The following is a 24,527-nucleotide window of genomic DNA, read 5'->3' on the forward strand; positions in this document are numbered from 1 at the left end:
CCTTCTGCATCTCCCGCATGCTCAGAGCTTCACTCCTCAGGGAGCTACAGCAACACAGCTTCACAGGGTGAAAAAGGCTCTTAAAATGAACCTGGTTTTTCCCTAAATAGTATTTTAGGGAGAGGCGAGTCTTAAAATTGTCTGATCTAAATTTTAAATTCACTTGTGGAAAACCCATTCCTGCAGGAATGTTTACATTCGTGGCAAACCCACAGGAGCAGCCAGGTGAGCTGTGATGGGGGCCTGTCAAGGCCCCCTCATCCCAGTAATTTGATTTTGTGTGGGGCAGGACCAGCTGGGCAGCTCCACGACACCCCTTCCTCATCCTGGCCATGGAGCAGCAGCAGCCGCATCCCAAGATGTCAAGAAATCTCCCTAAAGGCAAAATTTAGGATTCCTACTGGGTTAGGATTCCTGATGTCAGGTTACTGCCTCCCCTCTCCCTCAGACTGGCATTTTGTCTGTGTTACAAAGCTGACAACTCGTCACTTCTTGCTCAGTGTGGGTCCAAACCCAATAAAAACTCCTCTAAATGAGGAAGATAGAAATGTTTCCCTTTGGAGCACTTCCAACCTGTCTGTGGGGCACAGACTCTGCTACAGCAGACACCTCACAGCCATGTTTGTGGTTTAGACCTGAACTTTGAGCAGGCTCAGCCCCTCTCTCCCAGTCAGCAGTTCCCAGTGTGGGACTGGTTTCCCAGTGCCTGCACACTGGCCCAGCCCCAAAGCTCCTCCTCACGGCCATTTGGGATTTTTCCATGGGCCTTTGCTGCCACCACGCGGAATTGCTCAGTGCAGCGTTAATTATTCGAGTTAATTGCTCAGTGCACCCAGCCATGTGCGAGGACTTGGCCTCACCTGCAACATCCCATTTCTGCTGGCTCTTGTTTACAGCTTTTGGTTCATTCCTGTTAATAAAATTTTTTAATAATCTCCCTGGCTACAGTGGTGTTTCGACTGTCTAAACACACAGCACTGTCAAACAGTTCAGTTAAGCCTTGAACCCATCTGGATCCACATGGCAGAACCAGGGTCTGACCCAGTTAAAAGGGGATATTAGGAGAATTTCTCCCCAAAAAGGGTTGTCCAGCCCTGGCACAGCTGCCCAGGGCAGTGTTGGAGTCCCCATCTCAAAAGAGATGGAACAGCCATGTGGATGTGACACAACTGTTGGACTTGGGTCTTAAAGGCTTTTTCCAACCTAACTGACTCCCAGATTCCAGTGAAGGGAGTGGGGCTGAGCAAAGTGCAGCACATTTCGATGCACTCCAGTTTCACTGGGTACCCATACAAAATTTCCAGTCAGTCTGTGGTGTTACATGTCACCCATGGAAACTGAAAAATAGAAGCAAAACCCAGACTTTATAAAACTTTATTCACCTGTGAACTACAACATTGTCCTTATATAAAAGCCAAAGCAGAAATACAGCAGTAAAGCATTTAAGAATAAGTCTGGACTTGAGACTGGGAAAACATTATAGGAGTTGCTTGTTATCTTCCACGGAGCTAAACAGAAAAAAATGTTTAAATTCTCCATCTACACGCTGCAGCACTAAAGAGTGTAAATCCCTTCACTTACACTACTGCACCCACCCACCTTGCCAGGATATTCACCTTGAACTAACCCATGAGGGTGAGTAAAAGTCGGTGAATTCTTTCCTCCAGCCCATTCTGCAGCTGCTTCTTTGTGCTTTAAGAGCCGCCTCGCAGAGCAGCAACGTTTCCCCGCGGGTCTCAGCCTCACTTACCACAAACACCAGAACAGCCGACACCGCGTTTTACCGGCCCAGCACGCCGGGGACTGCCTCGAAACGGGCACGGAGGCTCCGGGACGCCACCACCGCCGGGTCCCATGTCGCGGCCGATTCCCGCGGAGCCCTGAGGGGAGAAGGCAGTGCGTGAGGGGGAGGAGTCCGACCGCCGGCCCAGCAGGGCCGCGGGTACAGCGGACCTCAGCCGTGGCTGCTCAGCAGGGGCTGCGGCCGCCCGCCGCCCTCAGACGAGGTGTCAGAAAGGTAAATGTGGATCATCACCGGCCCGCCCTCGGTAATACCCCCGTTACCAGCACCCCTCCCACGCGCCCTGTCCCCTCCCGCACCTCTGGCTGAAAAGACCGCGTGCGGCCCACGTTACCGCTTTTATGGCCTCTGCGACGCCGCTATTGGTCGGGCTGCTGAGGACACAGCCAATCGCCAGCGGTTGGCGTGACCGCCGCCCCGCCCCCCCCAGCGCTGATTGGCCGCCACTCTCCTCCGTGCCAATGGCGACGCGCAGCGCAGCGTGGCCCGAGGCGGCGGCTGCCGCCGTCTGATTGGTCAGTGCAGGAGGCCGGGCCGAACCAGTAGCAATAGTGGTTGTAGCATGGAGTGCCTGTCTCTGGGGGGTGTCGGGAGTTGTAGTCCAAGCGGGCCGGCGGCACGGGCGGGAAGCGGCGCACGGGACTACAAGTCCCGAGGAGCGCCGGGCGCGGCTCTTCCGGGCCGGGCGGCAGCGGGGAGCAGGCCCGGGCGCGATGTGCCGGGACCGGGCACCGGCGCTGCGGCCGCCGCCGCCGCTGGGAGGTACGGGAGGGCCGGGGGGAGCCGGGCGGGCCGCGCCGGGCGGCTCCGTGAGGGGAGGGGCCGGGCCGGGCCGGGCCGGGGGCGCTGGGCCGCGGGCCGGGGAGGTGCCGGCGGAGGCTCCCGGGGCTGCCCCGTGCCCACCGCCCGCGGTGTCTGGGGGTGCCAGCGGGTCTGTTGGGGCGCTCCGAGGAGCTCGAGCATCATCTGCGCTGTTCGTCCCCCGTGAATCCCGCCCGGGTCTCGCTCACCGCCCCCGCTGCCCTCCCGGCGTGTTCGCTGGGTCTCACCGCAGGTTCTGCTTAGCTTTGGGGTTTTTCCGCTTAGTTTTGTCGTTTTCTGCTCCACTCCTTGTCCGACCGCAGCACGTGTTGCTGCTCTTTCTCTCCTGCCCTCCCAGTACTCTCATTTCCCTGGACTTTGGTTTCACAATATACAAAATGTGGGGTATCTGGGAGTAGGTCTCCGTAGCTGTCCCAGAACATTTGCAGGTCTGGATCAGGCGCTGGATTGTGAATTGTGCCGTCCTCTACTCATTTCAAACGAGCTCTTGGACTCTGTCCCCTCCCGCTGCAGCTGCTATCCCGGTAACAGACGCTGTCAAATGCTTTGCTCCTGTCGGATCCCTGAGCTGGTGTGCTGGGAAGGGCAGCAGGGAGGATTTCCCTTGGGTTCAGCTTCCTTTTGGGCTCTCTTGGGGTCCAAGGCAAAGACTCTGTGCTGTCGGGGGCTGGTGCGTGCTACAAGAGCTGGGTTTGGTGTGTCCATAACGCGCCAGGTCCAGGCTGTTGTCCCTGCCAGGGCGTAGCTGTGCTAGGAACTGTGACCTAGCAGTTGTTTTTTCCACTTTGGCAACGTTGCTTTGCCTTTGTTTCAATCCCAGCGCTCTTAATTTTGCCTCCCTGCGCATTTTCCCCCCAGCGATGTGTTTTCAGCCTGTAATGAGCAGTCGGGTTCCTCTTAAACAGCTGCTGCATTTTGGTCTCGAGTGTTTGTCTGTCAATGGTTTCAGCTTCCAGCCACAATGAGGATTTTGGGGCTTGCAGGAGAAGGTTTGGGGGTGAAGGATGGTTCCAGAAAGCCCTTGATGAGTGAAAGTAGTGTGAGATCACAGAATCCCAGAATTGTTTAGGTTGGAAAAGACCTCCAAGGCCACTGAGTTCACCCTATGCCCAATCCCAGCCCAGAGCACTGAGTGCCACGTCCAGGCATTCCTTGGACATCTCCAGGGATGAGGACTCCAAACCGCCCTGGGCAGCCCCTTCCAAGGCTTAACAACCTCTTCCATGAAGAAATTCCTCCTGATGTCCAACCTGCACCTCCCCTGGGAAGGGAAACTCCTTAAAATCATGCAGGAAGCTGCAGGAGCAGGTAGTGTCTGCAGTCTGCTGGATTCCTTCCAGCTCCTGGGGTCCCCTGTCTCGAGCAGGGAAGGGACAGGGTGAATCCACGCAGAAAGCTCCCATGCTGGGGTTTGGTTTGTGTGCAGGTGACACTGCCCTGAGGGAGGGAACGTTTTACCCAGTGGAAGTGGGAAACCTGAGCCAAAGTGGTGTTTCCAGTCAGGGGATGCTGGTGCCTTCACTGCTAACACTCAAACAGGGATTTTCATATTGATTGGACTCAAGGAAAAAAAAAAAACCCAATCCATCATTTTCAGGTGGTTTGGTTCCCTGATCCAGGGGATCCCCGAGTGGGCCCTCACCAGCCCGTTCCCGTGGCAGCGCAGCCTCTGATGGCCTAAAGCCACAGATGAGCATCATATGGAAGTTTGTGTCCCCTGGCTGAAATCAGCCCTTCCCTTCCCAGCTTCCACAATCCCAAGGTGCTGCTGGAGGCACAGGGAACCCTGCAGGCTCTGGGATGTTGCAGAGCACTGTGTGCTGGTGCCAGATCTGCCCTGCACCCTGGGGTGCTCCTGGGCAGTGCTGAGCACTTTGCAGCCTCAGTGGGGTTCAGACATCGGTCACCTCGAGGGCTGAGCATTCACCTGTTCCCAGGGACCTTCCAAGCCCTGCTGGCCCTGAGTGTGGGATTTCCTGGAGCGTACCTTCCTCATGCGTAATCTCAGCCAAGCCCAGGTGTGCCAGGAGGAGGGCATTGGAGAGAAAATCCTCCCTGGATTCCAGTACTTGGACTACGTGGCCATGTTCCGTCTTGTGGACTTCTTCCCTCTGGGTTTTTATTCCCTTTGCTGTCCCTTCCCTGCCTGTGCTCCTTTGTCATGGGCATGGTGAGGCACACACCAGCATGTCCCTGTGCCCGTGGGTTGGATCAGGGGCTGTAGTGGCAGCTGGGACAAGGAAGGAGGCAGCTGCTTGCTCACAGGGGTACGAGTCACCCTTCTTTGAGCTCAGCAAGACCCCCAGGAGCCTAAGGCAGCAGCACCCCAAATTACCCATTCAGGCTGCTCCTGCTCTGCCTTTAGCACAGCCTGAGCTTGGAGCTTTGGAGTCACCTTCTTGCTTTTAACGAGGTGTCCTGAGGGCTGGAGTGGGGCAGTGCCTGCTCCTGGGAGAACCTTAGCTGTGGGAGGGGGTGTCCTGGCAGTAGAAGTCCCCCACCATCAGTGTCTATATTTCAGGTGAGTCCTGCTCCCCAGCTCTGCCTTTTTGTGGCTATTAGTTAACTGGATTTCCCTGGATTGTCTCTCCAGGCAAAGACCGTGTTGCTGTTTGTTATTCAGAATTCTGAACAGTTTGGGAACTATAAAGAGGGTGAGAAACTCAAACTCCCCTTAAAGCAAGTGAAGGACTTTTCTGTCTCTGGAGCTTTCTCCAATCAGGGGAATAAATCCATGTGTGCTAAGAGAGGGTTGTTTTTCCTGCACTAAACTGAACCCAGAGCAGCCGGGGCAAAGCGGGGAGGCAGCGTGGAGATTGGCTGAGCTGTGGGATTTTCCAGCTGGATTTACATATCGCCCACTGCTCCGCATGCCTTTGTGTTTACATCACTGGGGAGCGATCCACACACGCACACACGTAGCGGAAGAGGCACTTTGGCCGAGGAAAAGCCTGTCCACAACTCAGGAATTGGGTATGGTGGTGGCATCTTGCCGGGCTCTGCCGCTCCAGGATGGCCAAGGGTGAGTTTCCTCCAAGGAAAAGTGTTTGCTCTGGGTGCCGGGTGTCAGGCTGTCGGCAGCATTCCCGGGGAAGCTGCTCCGCTTCAGCAGTGAGGGAGGAACTGTTTTCATCTCTCAGTGGAGAGCAGGAGGTACCTGGAACCCAGCACCGGTTTGGAAGTGGGTACCTGTGGCAGGTCCAGCAGCTGGAGCTCTGTCACGCTGATTTTATGATCCTTCAGAGTGACCTTTGCAAGGACGTGGAATGCTTGATCGCAGCAACCCAGCAAGTGTGTTCTGAGGTTGTTCCTGGTGTTTCAGAAGTGGGTAATCCTCGATATTCCTTAGGCAGAGTTGTGAGCACAGAAGCCAACATTGTGAGGAGAGGCGGTGTCCTGCTGCCTCCCCTGGAATTCTGAGTCACCCTGGGGGAGAGAGTTTAATCCGTGGTGTTTGAGGGTTGTGGGACACTGAGTGGTGCTTCTGTCTGAAAGCTGTAAGTAAATTTGCCATGGTGGAAGTGTCCACATCCACTGATTTCTTTTGGAATCAAGGATTTGGTGCCTGTTTCTCCCAGGATCAGTAGTTTGATCCATGAGTGTTGGTGCCTCCTGCTTCTTTTTCGTGGCAAAGTCCAAGGAAACTGTACAAAAAAAAGAGCAGGTGACTGGAATTTGCTGGGGGTTTTTTTGTTTTTTTCTCTGAAGGAGATGATGCATTTCAGCTGGATCTTTGAAGTGCTTGAGTTGCATCCAGAGGGCAGAGAAGAGTGTGTGTGATAAAGTGTCAAAGCTTTGGAGGATGTTGGGGGGAACAGGGGGTGGAAGTGATACTTTGTGCTTTTTGAGTCATGGTTATGGGCTCAGGTTTCTTATGACTTTAATCTGGAAGAATCCCATAGTGTGATGAGGTGGTTACAGCTTTCCAAAAGATGCAGTGCAGCCAACCATAAGGCAAAGCAGTTGGAAAAGGCCTCAGCCATGGCACAGGAATTGAGGAATAAAGGAGAGAGGAGCTTTGATTGCTTTGGGTCTAGCAGGACTTCAGGAGAGCAGAATCTAGGAGAGCAGAATCTAGGAGAGGCATCCTTGGGAGAACAGAGGCCAGATTTCTCCATCCCCCAGGCTTTGCTGCTGACCTGCCATGTCTTCAAGAGTTTTCAATTGAGTTGCAAGCCCCTCTATCTACCAGATTTGCAGCAGGGAGACCAACAGCAGAGCTAAGCCAGCCCACAGGACCCTGTGGGGTCTTGGCAGCCACTTGTTCTCTGTCAGACAAGTCTGAGGAGTGCTAGTGAGCACCAGTTGTGGTGTGAGTGGTGTGGATGACTGTTCTCAGCTTCTGAAGATCTTTCATCAAGATCTGCTTTGCACAGAGTTGGCCATTCCCTCCTGGGGAACTGCAGCAGGACTGAGATTTTTGCCTTGGACAGGGAGGATGTTGTTGGTTTTGGGGCTTGGATGGGGTTTTATTCTTTTTCCTTCACCAAATCCACAGTTTAACAATGAGATGGTCTCGGAAGGGACCTGTTCTTTGAGGGAGGATGTGGAAGAGCACAAGCTGTGAAAGGCACAGCACGCAGCTCTGCAGTGGCAGGGCCAACTTTTAAAGCACCTTTTGATTAAGGTCCTTGTGTGACAGAGCTGTGAATGTGCCTGTTCCTGCCCAGCAGTGACTGAGGAGGTGCTGAGCCCACACAGGACAATTTTGGTTGCAGGGTCAGAATGTTGAGCCATGGAGTGCCTAACAAAAATGGTGTTGTAGGTGGATCCTTCCAGGTTACCTGAAATGGAAATAAAGCTTCAAATGTAGCTTTTGTGTCATGGAACAGCGCTGAATATTTGCCTCTGTTCTAACTTCTAATTTAATTTTATTTTTCTGGGAAAATTGAGGTGCTTCATTTCACCAGAGTAATCACTTTTGATCCAGCTATGGGAGCATTTTAAAGTTACAGCTTCAGGTTTTAACATGGGGTATTGCAAATATTCTTCTATCCCAAGGCTTCATTATCCTTTAGGAAAAGCACCATATGAAATGCTTTTCCTTTCTGAACTCCATTTGTTCAAAGGCATGGCAGTGTTCAAACAGCTGTTGAATGTGCTCTCACAGCCCTGCAGTCAGTGGAAGTGCTGGTAAAAGTAGCAGCAATTAAAAATATCCCTTTTATTTTTATTGATGACGGCTCAGTACAATTATGGTCTCAGTGTAAGACACTCAGAAAAGCTGGTGTGACTTATAAGAAAAACTTAAAAACAGTTAAAAGACTCTTCCACAGATTCATCAGATGAAGGTGCCACGTCCTGTCAGTAAGGCCGAACTTCTGTTCGTGTTTTTTGTCCTTCCTACACTGACTGACATCTGAAGAGTGTAAGAAATGTCCTGCTGGGTCAGGTCTTTTAGATTTTAGCTCATCTACAACCTCTTTGTCTCCTTCATTTTGTGGGGTTTTTCATAAGTTCTTCACCGCCAAAGTGGTATTGACAGCTTGGAAGAGCCGAGTGTCACCTGCAGATGTGGTGATTTCACTGCTGGCTTTTATTCACCATCTTCCCCTGGGAGCTGGAACAAGCTGACTCAGCAGTGGTGCTTGGGAATCCTGGCCTAGTGTTCCCTGAGCTGAGGAGTGACCACTGGGCTCCACTGTCTGCTTCCCATCCGGTGGTCCATGAGAGGTGTCTATCTGAGGGATCTGCTGTAGCTCTGCATTCTTACAGCCTGTGCTGTACAGGTCAGACCGGATGCTGATAGTCCTCCTCACCCTGATGAGGTGGGCCTGAGGTGCTGATGGTCACAGAATAGTTAATTAGCCCACAAACACCCTGTGCCCTTGGCACCTGCGTGCTTTGCCCTTGTCCCATGGAGTTGTTGGAGCTTTCATCGGAGTATTTCCTTGGGGATGTGCCAATACCCTCAAGGATGTGTAACCCTTCTTGTTCTGCATGCAGTGTTGTAAGAGGCACAGAAGCTTGTGTCTTACGCCATAAATACCCAAGCTGTGAGATAAGGAAGTTCACGTCAGCCAGAGGCTGTTCCAGCCAGGGCAGGATAACCCATGCCTATCTTTCCCACTGGCAAGCACTCCTGCTGTGGGGCAATTTGCCAGCCCAGCAGTTTCCTTGAGGGTGAATACCCTTGAAGAGAGCTTCAGTGGGCAGAGAGGAGGGAAAGGAAGACCCAGCAGGTGTAGGACAAGTCTCTGAGCCCCAAGGACTGGTGGTTGTGTGAGGGGGAGACTGTTGCTGGTGTCTTGGAAAGGTGACTCTGTGCCGTGTGGGTCACTGTGGCTGCCAGCCGCTCCTTGCTGTGTCACATCTCCCTGCAGGATCCAGGGCCGTGCCCGTGGCTCTCCCAGAGCGCAGCTGGAGCACAACCCCCAGCAGTGCCAAGGTGTGGTTCCTGCACTGGGAACCAGCTCCTGATCGGGATGCTGGTGAGGAATGGGGTACTCCATTCCTTCTCCTCGTGCCGTGTCCCCCCTCAAAGTCTGGTCTTTGAGGTTGGTTATCAGGATCTTCAGTGGACTATTGGGAATAGCCAAGGGTCTGTGTGTGCTCTGGGGCTGACGGGAGGGAGGGCAGACCCTTGAGATTCTGTGCCAGTCCCACCAGACCCCAGGACTCTGGAATTAGCCAGGCCACTGGTCCTGATTCTCCTCCCAGCTTTGAGGTACAGTCAGGGGGTGATCCGTGGCTGATCCTGTTGGATCTCCTCTCAGCAGTGGGGAGAAAGAGCACTGCTTCGCCCTGCAGCTGCCTCTGCAGCTACTGGTGGTTGGGTTTTTCCTTGCCTGGAATACTACAGTAGGATTTTAAGGCTTTTCTTCTCACTGAGTCTCAAAAGCCTTGAGTTGATCCCTGTGATGTGCAAATGCTGAAACCTATCCCTGCCCCTCCTCACATCTGGTTTTGATCAGCTGTGAGATTTACTGAATATTGGGTCCCCACAATTTCCTTTTTCCAGGGGAGATTTTTCCCCCCCTCTTTGTTTACTGTAAAAAACACTGATGCTGCATGTTAAAAAATAAAAAATAATTAAGTCCAGGCAAGGAGAATCTGGGTCACAGGCTGGGTTCTCAACACCAGCCACCCAAGAGGGACACTCATCCTCCAGGCCTGAGAGCACAGGACAGTGTAGTTGGCATGGTTCAAATGCCAAGCAAAGGCTGGTATTAGTGTTAACAACATCAGCTTTTCTGCCTCCTTTTAAATTCTTTGATATCAGTTGGAAAAGGTTCTCAGATGGAAAGGAAGGTGTGAGGAGCTTGTCAGACAATGCTCTGGAGAGGCATCTGCTCTGCTGAAATGCTCCTGCCTATGGTGGGTGCAGAGGTTTGGGCTGAAATCAGATATTGCTGTGGCAGCTGGTGTCGTGCAGCCTGGCTGATATTCCGCTCAACATGTTTTCCATTGCTCGCATTCCTCTGGTCTCTGCTCGGAGCAGACACGAGCAGGCTCCCTGCTGCTGCTGCAGGTACCTTGCTCAGCCAAGCTGCAGGCACAGGTCATGCTTATAAACAGGGAGTGGAAAATCCCTGTGTTCCACATCCCCTCTCTCACTTTGGATTTACTGGAGGTTCCCAGGCAGGGATGGAAGGGTCATTGCAGTGGCTTGAGTGGCTGCAGTCACTGCTTGTGGCACGTCTGATCCAACATTTAATGATATCACAGAAATCCTCACGCTGTCAGTTATCCCTGTTTTTGTTTTCCGTGTCTCGGAGTGTATCCCATTGCTTGAGTCTCCATCTGTTACATCTGAAGGTGATACATACCCTGAAAATAAGAGGGAACGAAGCTCTGCCTGAGTCTCCAGACAGCCCACGATCCTCCATCAGTATGGGCTTCCTCGCTTTCCATCTGGGAATGACTGTTTGCCCTAAACCACAAGAGGAATATTTGATATGCACGGTTCCCTTAACCTTAACTGACATGGCTGATGAAGTGGGAGCATATCCCTGCTCCTGCCTTTGAGCAATGCAGGATAAAGGGTGTGTGGGTAGGTGTTGCTGAGGTTCTCTGAAAAAGGGATCATGGATTCATATTCCAGGAAAGTGGAATATTTCTCTGCTTTTACCCAATAATGGGAGGAGGAGAGTGCTGAATCCCTTTTCCAGAGGAGAGTGGTGAGCCGAGCTGTACTGCTAGATGTAGAGAACCTGCAGAGAGGGGAATTTTTGGGGATACACATGTTATTGGACATGAGATAATGCAACCTTGAGATGGGAAATCCCAGGAAATGCGGCAGTTTGTGCCATCACTCATAGAAGTACTTGCTTTGCTTAATTTATGAGCACTGCATCATCTGGAGACCCCAGCTGGAGACCTCTCATCTTCAGGCTTTGTAGTTGAAGAGGGGAATTTTTAGGCTTGTGCAAAAGGGGGAATTTTTTGCCGGGAGGAAGCCGAGAGCTCCAGTGGCTCATCCAAGGCTGTCAGAGGGAGGGAGGCTGAGTGATCAGATCTCATGGGGCCATGGCCAGTGGCCCAAACCCTTTGTCTGCCCTCTTCCACCTCCCACCCTCCTGGTTCCCTCTGCTCTCTGTGCCCTCAGGAACATGGACAGGAATAAAAGGATCTGATGGCCCAAGCCAAACTTCTGGCTTGCTGGAGCCCAGCTTTAAACTCCGCAGGTCTCCCTGATGCAGCAGCACAACTCTGCCTCATTCCTGCTGCTTTTGAGACAGCTCCAGACTCTGTGCTCAGCATTTCCTCAGGGATCTGGCATTTGCAAGCAGCCAGGACAGTGCTGTCACGTGTGTGGAAAACATTATCCAGATCCCTGGTTTTCAGATGGTTTTGGGTTTGGTTTCAGGGTTTCTGTTTGTTTGGTTTTTCTTCGGAATTTCGGTTTTATATGATTTTTCAACATAGTTGTTTCTGAAAGTTTAGACCTGAGCAGCAATTCCCTGCTCAGGATTCTGCTGCTGCTGTTCCTGGCTGCCTGACAGCTGTTGGATCCAGAGCTGCAGGGAGCACCAGGAAGTGCTGTGTCAGGCCATGAGCAGAACCTTAGCCGAGGACAGCTCGAGTGTCACCTTTGCAGTGTTTAAAATGTGTGTGCAGGATGTGCCCAGCCCTGTGTCCCAGGGCTCTCCAGGGAGGTGGGAATCCCTGGACGAATCCCAGGTCACAGCTGTGTGGTGGGATCCTCTCTCTGAGCCTCAGTTTCTGTTCCTGTAAAGTGGATAAATCACAGTGCTTTATAAAGAGCTTGGAGATTTAGGACTTGTCACTCCCAGATAAGAGAAAACCAACTGCTAGAAACACCTGAGACACTTCACCTCCCTGGTGCCTGGCTGAGCGTTGTCTCTGAGGGAAACTCCTGCCTGCCTGAGCCAGGAGCATCTCTGTGTGATGGCAGAGGAGCTGCAGCTCCTTCCTGAGGGTATCCTGGCTCTAAAAAAGACTGAGAGCATCTTGTCAGATTTGCTAGGACAGCAGCATAATTGTGCCCTGAAGCAGCATCAGGTTTCAGCAGAGGTTAAAGAAAGCAAACTCCACATGTTTCTGCAGATTATTGTTGTGGAATTCTTGACTTTGCAAACTCGAGCCTAATGAAACAGTGGAGGGAGAGAAATGAGGCTCTTATTAAAAGATAATCATATATTTAAAAAATGCTGAACATTCATCCAGGGACAAATTGAAGGAATCTGATTTTGTCCTCGCCTCTTGCTTCTGAAAATCCAGGTTTACGTGAGTTTGGGTAAACACTCAGGCTTCATGCTGCAGGAGAGTGAGCCCAGGAAAATACACACAACAAACCTCACTCTCTTCATGTCCTTCTTCTTCCACAGAGCAAGCTTCCCATGACTAACAGATGCTGGCCTAGATTATGAGCTCAAACAAGAACGCTCGCTACAATCGTTTCTCCAGTGGCACAACAAACATCACTTCTTCTGAAAACGCTAACGGGGTAAGGCCACTGCTGGTGGCACAGAGAGGGGACAGGGCTGCTTGCTGTGTTCTCATCCTTTCTTTTGAAATATGGTATTTTCTTGCCACTTAAAATCTCGCTATGCACAGATAAAAGCTGGGAATGTGTATGCAGTATTTCACCAGCTCAGGAAAAGTCTGAAGGCTTTAAATGCCCTGACATTAATTTTTTCAATATTTCAGACAAGAATGGAAACAACTTTTGGACCAGCCTTCTCTGCTGTGACCACCATCACAAAGCGTGAGTGTTTCATGTGTACAGTATCCCCCAAAGCACTGTGTGTGATCCCAGGGTGGTGGTTGTTTTACAGATCATAAAGCTCTTGGGAGAATCCCTGTGGTCATTAACCGGGTGCTGAGGGGCTGGGTTTGGTGTTATGCAGCCCAAGTGTCCTGACATGATGGAAATAAGCAGGCACAGGAGTTTTCTCCCCTCAGGCAGACTGAGCAGTAGCACTGGGAAGCCCCTGCTGAAAACAGAGTAGTTTTCAGTACAACAGGGTTTGATACTGAGCTCAGCACCAAATCTTATTGATCCCTGTGACAATCATCACCAATGCTGAAAATTTCCATCTTCACTCCGTGCCTGACTGTGAGTCACTCTGGAGCTTTGGTAAAACCCCGTGGCCATTTTTAGCTCAGACAGGAGGGGATGCAAATGTCCCTGCTCATTTAGAATTCCTGTGCCTTGTTCCTCAAAGCTCAGCAGGTGAGGGGAGCCTGAGCCCTGGCACGTGGGGTGAATATAGGAAGAGGCCTGATTTCATTTTGGAAAACAAATATCTGTCCTTTAATAGAGACAAAAAGACTTGACAGTGATTTAGATAAGAAATGAACATCTGCCTGAGAAAAATGTTTGGATTACATTTGTCCTGAACTCTGGATGGTTTTGGACTCCCGAATATTTACATTCAGACTTTTATACGAGTCAGTAACATGATCTCTATACAAATATCTCATATTTAGTTTAGCATGCTTCCCCTGTGCCTCAAGGATATCCAGGCCTCCCTGGATCCAGGCAATTTTTATTGGTGACTGAGATATACGGGAGTATAAAGTTTCCTTTTAATAGTATTTTTAACCTGTGGACCTGACAGAATATTATCTGAGCTCTTCTCTGGGCAAGCTCTCAGAGATCAGGGTTGTTCTACCTGTGCTGATACGTCCAGTCATGAACTGGCGTTGGAGAATCCCCGGTCTTTTCTTTTTCTAAGGATCACTTACAGCTACAGAGGCTGGCCCATAGCTCAGAAATGTTTCTGACGAGCCTAAATGCTTGTTTTTCTTCTTTAACTCCACTTAAAGCTGACGGGACCAATACTTTCAAGCAGCACCGTCGGACCCCGTCCTCCTCCAGCACCCTCACCTACTCCCCACGGGATGAGGACGATGGCATGGTAGGTGTTGCCAGGACCCTCCTGGCTGGCTTAGCTGGGTAGAAGTGAAATGAGAGGTGTCTGGAGCTCCTCTGAATTCCTCTGCCTCCCTCATCATTCTCTGTGTTACCTGTGCCCAGAGGCAGGACCAGCCTCAGCATTCCTGGCTGCTCCCATGGTTGGTGCCAGGGGGAAGCAGCTCATTCTGACCTGGGGCTTTAGGCTGGAGCTGCTGGTGCTGCTTTTCACACTGCTTGAAATTGTTATGTGGGTCCAAAGCCTGGGAACTACAGATTCCACAGCCTCCTTGTGAGGGTGTACCTGGCTCCTGGGAGAGCAGGGAGCTCAGGAGGAAACAGCCCCTGCCAGGGATGTCTGGGCCATGGCTGGGGCCAGGCACTCTCCGTGTTGGATGGATCCCAGCTGGCTCTGCAGTTATGGCCGTAGAATCCATTCCTATTCTCACCTCCAGATGGGGCCTCTGACCACAGGGAGCGGGGTTTGGAACCTGCAGAGTGGGATGTTGGACGCTGTAGGCTGTGCTGGGCTTCTCAAGCAAACCGTTCCTGTGTCTCCCAATATCCTGGTGGAAAAGCAGTTGCAATTTTGTATCCAGTTTTCTCACTCACTTCTGAGTGAGTTCATTTTGGGGAATTTAGTGATTCAACAGGCTCCAGGGTTAGCTGCTTGGAGAGAAATTAAATTCACTCCATCAATTAAATCAAGACCAGCAACAGCAAAGCAAACCGTGGTGAAAGGATGGACAGCTCCGAGGCTGGACCTTGTCCTGTCCGTGGTGCTCCAACCACATCTCGGAACCACAAGCTCTGTTGAGATCTAAGCAAGTTAGTAGCAGACTTCAAATTAAGTACTGGTAGACTTAGGTTACAAGACCCAATTTCCAAGCCAGGCATAAATGGATCGCTGCTGCTGGAATTAGGCACTGGCAGAGACTGAGGTCAGCAGCAGTATGGAGCTGCAGCACTTCTTAAAATAAATTTGACACCAGATTGCAAAGAATTTTATTGTCAGCATCCTATAAAGTTCCTTCTGTTGCTCAGACATCTTGCTGTGTTTTATGTGAGCCCGTGGGGGTTTTGTTTGTTGTTGGTCTTTTTTCTAACAAGTCCTTTGAAAATTTCCTGGTGTCCTTGCCAAATGCAGCTCTCCAGCCCACCACTAACCCCACGAGCTGGGCCAGTGTTCAGGCCACCCCTGGCTGTCAGCATGGACCTGTGGGCTGAGTGCTGGGCTCACAGTGCCCTTTTCACAAGCTGGGCAGTTCTCACAGGGCAGAGGGGAGGATTTTTCCAGAGGAGGGGATGCTGTGGATATTTCATTTAGCCAGGTCTGATGAAGAAACTCCCTGACTCATTTGAAAACCCCACTGGCATGAACTGGGGTGTGCAGCCAAGAATGGGGGAGATCTCTGCTGGGAGCCAGCTTCCATCCTCTTGGACAGTCTCAGCCCACTTTCCCTGGAGTGTTAAATATTCTTTAGCAAAAATAGTGAGAGGATTAATGAGTGGTTCAGGAAGCAGTGTGAGGTGCTGACAAACCAGAACTGCCCCGGTTCTGCTCTGCCTGCTGCTCCAGACAGACTCACTAACCCTCTTAGGAAGCTTCATTTGCTTTGTCAAGAAATAATCTGGGATTTCCCTTCCTCATCACTGAGTTTTCCCTCCTCCAGAAGCTGCCAAGGGCTTCTCAGCCATCAGAGAGACAGTTGGAGACAAGTCAGAGCCCTCCTGTGACCTCCACCACTCCTTTTTCTTTCCTTTTAAAGCTGCTGTTAATGAGACAAAAGCGGCAGTGTGTTCTGTGTGCAAGGCAGGGATTACTGGACACAGTGCCACAGGTTCCCACCTTGCTGTGCCTACATGGAGCTGGGGCCTTCACCTGGAGGCTGCTCCTGCAGCTGAGGTGATGGGAACTACAGCTAAAGATTGCAACTGAATATTGGAACAGTTGGATACTGTGGATGGAGGCTGCCTGGTTGTCCAAAGTCTGTTGTTTACAGGGAACTTCACCTCTGAGCCAGGGGCTGGATTGAATTACCAGCAAAAACTCTCCATCTTCCATCAGGTGTTTGAATGCTCCATCCTTGGGCTGTTTGAAGGTGTGCCTGATGTTTAGTGCAAAAATAAGGTCTCTTGAGTTTTATCCTTGTTTGCTTAGCAAAACCCAGGCTGCAGATACCCAGAGGGTCTGGAACTGCCAGCACACCCTCTGCCATCTGTGTTGTCCCCACAGCCCAGGGGGAGTGAGGGATCCTTCTCAGCACATCCCCTTCTCCCCTGTGCAGTTAACTCCAGCATTACCCGAACCAGGACACAGGGAGCTGAGCCCACAGTCTTACACAAACCTTCTGTGTCTTGCACCCCTGCCTCCTGGGAATGCTGGAATGCTGCAGTTCCCCCTCTGCTTTGGTGATCCTCACTGGATGTTGCTGGTTACAAACCTGCCTCACTGCAGAGCCTGCCTTTGCTGCCCTCACCCCCCTATCACCCCCAGAGTGGGAACTATGCACAGTCATTCTTGTTATTTTAGTAATTTCTGCTACTGGTGGAGGAAAATAATAAAATTAATGGATACACATAAAATTGATTTACCTCATTATAACCAGTCCTCCTTAAGGTTTACCTATTTAGTCAATAAATATGCTGTCTTTAAGAGAAAGACATTTATGCTTTGGCTTGGAAGCAGATGCAGCATTTCTGAGTTCCTCAGAGCCCAGGATCATAAAAATGAAGTAGCAGAGCAGTATGAGGAACCAGCAGGATCCTGGTCTGCTCCTCTTCTGCAGCCCAGCCAGGCTGCACTCAGACTGCAGCGCGCTTTGTCTCCGGGGAAGGCAGCAGCCTCTGAACCTCATCTTGCAGCTTTCATTGCTGAATTTCCTGCCGGCCCCACTGACCTCCTGCATTGCCTTTGTCCTTGGGTCTGATGTCACCCACTTTTACCCAGGGCAGGCACACAGAATGCAGCTCACAAGGCTCAGGTGGAGCACGAGGAAAAGCGTTTTGCTCACAAGGTGCAGGACAGGAACTCAGCCGAGTCTGGTCCGTGTGGCTTTCCCTGTTCCTGCTGGGCAGTGCCAGGCCTGGCCTGGGCCAGGGCCAGGGAGAGTCCCTTTTCCAGTGGGCAGCCAGGGATCTCCAGAGCTCTTTCCAGCCAACACTCCTCAGAGGTGGAGGCTGACGTAGGCTACAGCCAAGCCTCGGAGTGGAGTGACACATGAAGATGCCCATCCATCATCCCTTGTCTGATGTGTCTGAGGCTTCTGGCTTCATTTTCCCATTTCTTTGTCAAAGCATCCATTCTGCCCATCGAAGACCTTTATTCCTCCTCTCTGCACCTTTCCCAGTCCACCAGCAGCATCTCTTCCAGAGTAACCCTGCACTGGCTGTGCTCCCAGTTGCACTGAATCCCCAAATCCAGTCACCCCATGGTCTGCAGTCTCCAGTTGCGCTTTGACACCAAATAGCACCTTGGCTATGTGCTGATGGTTGATATTCCACCCTCGGAGATGTGCTGCTGCTTAATATTCCAGCAGCAGCATTCCCTCAAAGCCAATCCCAAGGCCACCATAGCCAGAGGGATTTCTCTGGATTGGTGCACGCGGTTTCCACTCCGCTCTCCCCTCCCGAGCAGGAAGCGGTAGAGCCAGGCTCACAGAGAATTCAATAGAAGGAAGTCTCCACACTTACGCAAAGAAATTTGGCAGAAGTTAGATAGTGAGTGCAACAACAAGTGCTGCTGTAGAGATTAGAGACATTGCAGGAGCTGGAGCAGTCTCTGGGGGAGATTTACGGAGCTTTCCATGAAGGATTAATTCTTCCAGACCATTGCTTTGCGGCCGTGCACGGTAAGTGTGCAGGGAATGCACCTTGGAGAAAGTGATGTGCTTGGAATTTCGATGGCAGCCTGGCTAAGGGAGTTAAACCCAAGTGATTCCTATCTCTGGGCATGGTGCAGGGAAGGGCACACAGCAGCCGGGCCACTCAATGCAGCTGGGAATGGAGCAGCTGAGTGTTGTGGAAGGGGAAAACTGAACTTGAAGGCTCTGCCTGGAGTTTGGGAATTATTTGCACTGACCAGAGCTGCTCTGTGTCCGCAGCCTCCGATCAGCACCCCGCGCCGCTCCGACTCTGCTATCTCCGTCCGCTCCTTGCACTCCGAGTCCAACATGTCCTTGCGCTCCACGTTCTCACTCCATGAGGAAGAGGAGGAGCCAGTAGGTATTTGGGATTGTCTGAAGGAGCAGGATTAGGAAGCTCAGTGTCAAAAGAGTAACTTAGTGGACTGTCGTGAGTACACAGAGCTCTCACGGACAGATTTTGTGCGGTGCCTGGCTCAGACTCCTGCTTTTAACTTTGTTTCCACCACTGACTTTGCTTCCTTATGTACCATTTCCCTGCCTGGAAAGCGAGGACAATGGTGAGGCTTTTCTGCTTCCCAGAAAAACTGTAAGTCCTTTCAAAGTCCTGTGTGATTCCCTGGCCCTGCAGCAGAGCAGGGTGGGTTGCAAGGCTCAGGCTGGTGGTCTGGCCCCAGGCAGCAAGAGAAATACAATTCCCCTTGGATTTGGAGCCCCATCGCCATTCAGGGCTGTGCGGCACCCCACTGACTTGATTTTAAGCCCCAGGAGGGTGCAAGGAATTGTCTATGCATTGAGGGAGGATACTTTTTAACTGAGCTTAGCTTGTGACCCAGTAACCAACCCCAAACTGGATGAATAAAAGGTCAGGCAGCGTTCTGCCACTGATCTGGGATAAGAGTGTGTTTCATATTTAGGAACCCAGGGGGCTGTGTTTGCGTTTCTGAGAGCAGCACAGGATGAAAAGGCAGAGCAAACTGCAGAGATTGATTGGAAATGCTCTGAAATGTGAGCATGGAGAGCTGTGATGCTCCAGGAGGACATGCTTGGAGCCCTGGAGAGCCGTGGTGCTCTGGGAGGATGTGCTTGGACCCCTGTACTGGCAGTCCTAGTTGGTAAACAGAATGGAGAGATGGGCCCATTGCAGCAGAAACAATGTTGTTTCTGCTTCCTAAGGAATGAAGGAGCCCTTCCTTCAGAATGTTTCAAAAACAAGAGTGCAGACTGCTTTAAAATTGCTTTTAAGCTCAGGCTTTGTACAGTTTTGACAACTCTACGTTCAGTCCAACCAAGGACGAAGTCCCAGCCAGTGCAGCTCATGCAGTTCTGGTGACTTGAATCACTGGCAAACAAGTTGGTCTGTGCAGTTTGCTGTCAGGTCCTGATCCTGCCAGATGCTGGTGGTTTGTGATGAGCTGAGGGTCTCCAACCATTCTCAAGTTCATTCTTCCCCTACTGGAACTTAGCAGATCCAGGCAGAATTTTGTGTTGAGATGATGAAATCCTCAGTGTGCCCCAGGGTCCCCAAGGCTCACCACTGAGGGATTGTGTTATTCCTTCTGCAGAACTGCAGGCTCTTGGTTTGGACTAATCCCCGCTGTCTCTGTCCCTTTGTGTGCCCTGCAGGAGCCCCTGGTGTTTGCAGAGCAGCCATCCGTGAAGCTGTGCTGCCAGCTGTGCTGCAGTGTGTTTAAGGATCCAGTCATCACAACCTGTGGGGTAAGGCAGGGCTCTCCCAAATATCCTGTGTGAGCCAGAGCCAAGCCTGGACTGTCCCTTCTGTCTTTCCCTGCTGACTGTCAAGCAAAACTAGGGCTTGCTTAAAATGGGGTGGTTTTTCCCAGGAGAGCTGTACTGTCAGCCACCCTGTCCTGGCCATCTTCAGTCTCCTTGCTGTGGCTTCCATGAGGTCAAAAACTCCTCGTGAAGGGCTCTGCAGGAGCTCCTGGGCGCCCCAGGAACGGCTGTGCTTCAGTTGTGAAGGAAGTGTTGCTCATAAAACAAGAATGGCTTGAAGCTTCATTTAGTTAATGCTTGCAAAGGGATTTGAGATCTTCAAATGAAAGGCACGGGGTATTATGAATATTCTTCTGGATTCCATTTTACTGGGATTTAATAGAAGCTGTATATTATTCCTGCTTCTGTGCTGCTTGTGAAGAAAGATGGCTTTGAGATGGCTCTAATGCTTCTGACGTGCTTCTGATCACCAAGATGGGGCTGTAGCAACAGGAGCAGAGCTTAGGATTGTTTATTGCAGTGAGGGTACTATTCCCCAAAAGTGCTGGAAGCTGGTGCAGTTTGGCTGCACTATTCCAGTAAGCAGCTCTGCAGAGAGACAGTGAGATTTACTGGTTAATGTGGAAAAAACCCCACTGCAGGAAGCAGCCTGGCTTCATCTGCAGTCCTGGTCTGGCAGCTCTGGAGGGAGCTCGGTGCAGCTGTGCTGGGCAGGAAAAGGCCATGGGAGCAGGGCAGCAGATAACAGCTCCAGAGAGGGACTCACAGCCCTGCCAAGAGCTGGCTCTGTGGCAGGGGAATGTGGCTGAGGAGGCTCCAGGGAATCCACAGGGCAGGATCAGGACCAGTGAAATGCTGCAGCCTTTATATTCATTAGTGTGTTAGATTGTGTTTGCTACTTTGTCAAGTTAAACTGTCAGAACACTGAGAGGGGACCTATTTAAAGTGCTCAAATTTACAGAGCATTTAATGGGCTTACAAACCAGCTGTTCCATCTGCCTGACAGCAGGAGAGGGCAGCTTCTGCTGCCTTAGAAGGGCTCCAGAGAGATGAATGTGATGGGCTGACTGGGCAAGGACAGGGAGAGGCCAGGCTTCCCCTTTTCCCTTCCCTTGGGGGCTTCTCAGGGGAATGGAGGGATGACATGGGCTAAAGTGGAGGACGAAGTAGAGAAACCCTCTGCAGACATGGAGGGTAGGAAGGACTTGGATGTGTTCGAGACCAGGCTGGATGGAGCTCTGAGCCCTGGTCTAGTGGAAGGTGTCCCTGCCCATGGCAGGGAATTGGAACTTGATGATCTCTAAGATCCCTTCCAACCCACACCATTCCAGGATTCTGTGATCCCAGGAATATCAATCAGAGTGTGGCAGAACATGCCCCTGGGCTTTGGCTTGCAACACAATTCTGGCCTGATCCTGAACGGGGAGAACATCAAAGCTCCAAACTGTGTGTTCAGTACTCTCGGGAGCAGGACCTGTGCTGCACCCTGAGCTGTCTGAGCAAGCAGCTGGGGTTTGCCCCGTGATGCTGAGCTAAAACAGGCAGAACAGCTGCTGGAGCCCCTGAGCCACAGGCTTTGGTATCTCCCACCTTTCCCAACGTTTGCCACAGGGAATAATTTGCCCGCTCTCATTTTACGCTGACGCTGCTGTTCCTCTCTGTCTCCACAGCACACATTTTGCAGGAGATGTGCCTTAACATCTGGTGAGTACAGAACTGTTCTTGTGTGGTGCAGCCAAAACACTGTTATTTTCTGGTTTATTTGCTTTCACGTAAAGAGAAACCTGCAGAAAAGTGTCCAAAGGGCTTAAAACAAGCTGTTAGTCAGATGTGCCACTGCGGCAGTGAGGGGTGGGGCTGGGGGCTGATGGTACACTCTGGAGAATGGGCACTGCAGAGAGTGCTGGGCCCTGCTCCTGGGCACAGGATGTTCTCAGATCCGGGAATATGCAATGGATAATCCCAGGATAATACGTCTCGCCCAGAGCTGACCCACTGATTTCAAACTGAAAGCTTTCTGTGGCTGCCTGGATAAAGAACCAGGAGCCACGTTTTGGCATCAACCCCTCCTCCCCCATCCCCTCAGTGCCAGGGTTCTGGACCCTGACTGAGCCCCACTGAGCTGCTTTAGCTCACCCAGCTCTTGCAGAACCCTGGGAGAGCCGAGGCCCCTGGCTGCTGCTCTGGGCTAACCAGCTCCTGCTTGGGCTAGACTCTGGCCGCAAAAAAAGCCTTTTTTTGGCATGAGCCTGTGTCCCTCTTGGCAAGGTGTTGTTCAGCACAAAGCCAAGCCATTGGCATTACCAGAACAGCAGGCCCTGAGGAGGCTCCCTGGGGAGTCCTGCAAAGCAGCAGCTCTTTTTGTCTTAAGATTTTTGTGTTCCATATGCAAGAGGTCCCTCTGCTTTGCATGTTAATCCCCTCACCGTGCTCTGCCATATCAATCCCAACCCACAGATCTGTAGCAAAAGGCTTTGCAATTGCAATCCCCATCCCTGGAGTGTTCAGTAAGCAACTGGATGTGGCAGTGCTCAGTTGAAAAGGTGGTGACCGGTCCAAGGCTTGGACTCGATGATCTTGGAGGTCTTTTCCAACCTAAAGGATTCTGGGATTCAGGGGTTGCTGGTAGCAGGAGCTGAGCCCAGGCCTGGGTGAAGGAGCAGGCTATGGATGGGGCATCTGGTGATGACACTCACCCTTCAGCCAGCACATGGTAGTCTGAATCAGTGTGGGCTTCTTTCATTGGCAGCTCCCTCAAATCATTATGCATTAACATAAACTTTGACTTTTCCAAGCCCCAAGACAACCCAAAGATAATGCCTTGCAGACCTCAGGTGAATACTCCTGGCTCCTTCCATGGCCACTCACCTGGGAGTTGGCCGACTTGACCAGGGAAGGCAGAAAAATACAATTTCCACACCAGGGCTCTTGGAAACGCTCGTGCCCTGTCTCAGCCCTCACTGACTGTGTCATCCTTCCCTCCCTGGCAGAGAAGTGTCCCGTGGACAATGCCAAGCTGACGGTGGTGGTGAACAACATCGCTGTGGCCGAGCAGATCGGGGAGCTGTTCATCCACTGCAAGTACGGCTGCCGGCCCGCGGCCAGCAGCAAGCCCACCGCCTTCGAGGTGGACCCCCGTGGCTGCCCCTTCACTATCAAGCTGAGTGCCAGGAAGTGAGTGCTTTTTCCAGCCTGCAGCCTCTCCAGGGAAAGGGCTGTGCCAGCCTGGCCTGCCTGAGCTGCCCTGCAGCTCTGGGGCCGTGCAGCTCCTGCCAGCGCTGCTCTGTTTGGGTGTGCCAGGGTGTGGGATGGCGCAGGGTGGCTTCAGGGGACAGTTCAGGTGGAGGCAGATGGGCTGGTGTCAGGGGAAGGATGTTGTTTTCTGCTCCCATCTTACCTGAGTGCCAGCACAGGGACACGGGGTACACTGTGAGAGCAGCCACCTCATATCTAGCATAAAGGTCTGTGGCTGTGGTCAAGTAGAGACCACAGAGGATGGGATTCTTTTTGTAAAAGGAATTACCTTGGTTATATCCTATGAATTTGAAATCTATCTCCCTCCCCATCCTAAATGCATTCCCTGTTTTCCCTGTCTATTGCCTGTTGTTGATGGCTGCCTGAAGGCTCAGCCCATCAGCTGCAGAAGTAGATGTGCCCTGTGAAGATGTGGCCTATTATTACTCTCAATTTTCCGTCCAAATGAGAATTTAAAGCTGGAATTGCAGTCTCAGAGCAGGAGGCTTTGGATCACCTGACAGCCTCACAGGGCTGGTTTGCTCCTCTCCCAACGATCTGTGTCCTTCCTATTAATTTTTGCTTTGTTGCTGATTTTCCCTGCCTTTGCTTCTCTCCATGGCAGGGATCATGAGAGCAGCTGTGATTACAGGCCCGTGCGCTGCCCCAACAACCCCAGCTGCCCTCCCCTCCTCAAAATGAACCTGGAGGCTCACCTGAAAGAGTGTGAGCACATCAAGTGCCCCCACTCCAAATACGGGTAAGGAGCTGATGCTTTTGCTGCAGCCTTGGGGTAGCCCCGAGGCCTCTGAGCAGCTCTCCCCAGTGCTGTGCATTAGCCTGAGGCTGAGCTCGGGGTTACAGGGATTGCGGGAGGCAGCCCTGGAGCCTCTGGGTTGGAACAGGCAGGTCACGGTGCCCAGTGAAGAGGAGGGTGAGGAAGATGAGTGCTCAGGTGGAAGAACAGCTGGAGGACAGTCAGAACACGATGAGAGGAGGAGGAGTACGAGAGTAATTTGAGCACCGTGGCAGTGTCTTGCCAACGAGTCCTTGTCCCAGGGCAAGGGAAGTGCTGATCTGCCTCAGAGGGTTCCCTGTCACCCGAGCCCCAGGGCAGGCCTTGCTTGGGTTTAGTGTTGCAGGAAGAGGGTTCACCAAAAGTTCTTCCAGCATTGGCACAGGGCAGTGGTGGAGTCCTCATCCCTGAGGAGTTTTAGTGCCGTGTAGATGTGGCACTTGGGGACGTGGGTTAGTGCTGGCCTTGGGGGAACAAGTGGACTCGGTGGTCTTAGAGGCCTTTTCCAACCTCAACAGTTCTGTGATTCCATGATCCTAAGCCATGCCTTGGCAGAGGCAGAGCAAGGCAAGTCCTGGCAGAGCAGCCCAGACTCTGTGCCGTGCTGCAGGCCCAAGTCAGCATCTGCTGAGGTCAACTGCAGTTTTTTCCTGGTTTTTATGACTGGTTTTTATGACTCCTGGTGAAAACAGCAAACTGATACCACACTCTGTCTCCTGCCCAAGATCTGCTTTTCCTTGCAACTGCCCAGACAGACAGTCCAGTTTGGGGCCAATGCCCTGGCTGGAAGAATGGGAGCTGCTTGGCCTCTCTTGTCCTGCATTGGCCTGTCCCAGCAAGATCACAGAGTAATTAAAATTGGAAAGGACCTCCAAGATCATGAAGTCCAGCCTTTGAAGGATCATGAACCACAGTATCCCTGCTGCTGGCAGGAGGAGCAGGGCAGCTGGG

General features: G+C 51.8%; 1 protein-coding gene across 4 annotated transcripts in view; it reads left to right on the plus strand.

The window, feature by feature from the left end:
* The first annotated feature begins 2,478 nt into the window (after positions 1–2,478).
* Positions 2,479–24,527, plus strand: part of TRAF7 (TNF receptor associated factor 7) — a 29,363-nt gene continuing 7,314 nt past the window's right edge. The window contains exons 1-9 of one of the 4 annotated variants that reach the window (XM_082292266.1): positions 2,479–2,563; positions 12,415–12,533; positions 12,737–12,794; positions 13,859–13,950; positions 18,050–18,166; positions 19,436–19,528; positions 21,217–21,250; positions 22,537–22,720; positions 23,406–23,540. In XM_082292266.1, coding sequence (XP_082148392.1) covers positions 12,453–12,533; positions 12,737–12,794; positions 13,859–13,950; positions 18,050–18,166; positions 19,436–19,528; positions 21,217–21,250; positions 22,537–22,720; positions 23,406–23,540 — 794 coding nt within the window. In that variant the 5' untranslated portion in view covers positions 2,479–2,563; positions 12,415–12,452. Of the gene's footprint in view, positions 2,564–5,556; positions 5,646–12,414; positions 12,534–12,736; positions 12,795–13,858; positions 13,951–17,656; positions 17,798–18,049; positions 18,167–19,435; positions 19,529–21,216; positions 21,251–22,536; positions 22,721–23,405; positions 23,541–24,527 lie in introns of those variants that run through there. The other 3 variants (XM_082292267.1, XM_082292269.1, XM_082292268.1) reach the window with 3 other exon arrangements.

Source organism: Coloeus monedula (genome assembly GCF_965178545.1).
Source record: "Coloeus monedula genome assembly, chromosome: 16".
NCBI classification, from domain to species: Eukaryota; Metazoa; Chordata; class Aves; order Passeriformes; family Corvidae; genus Coloeus; species Coloeus monedula.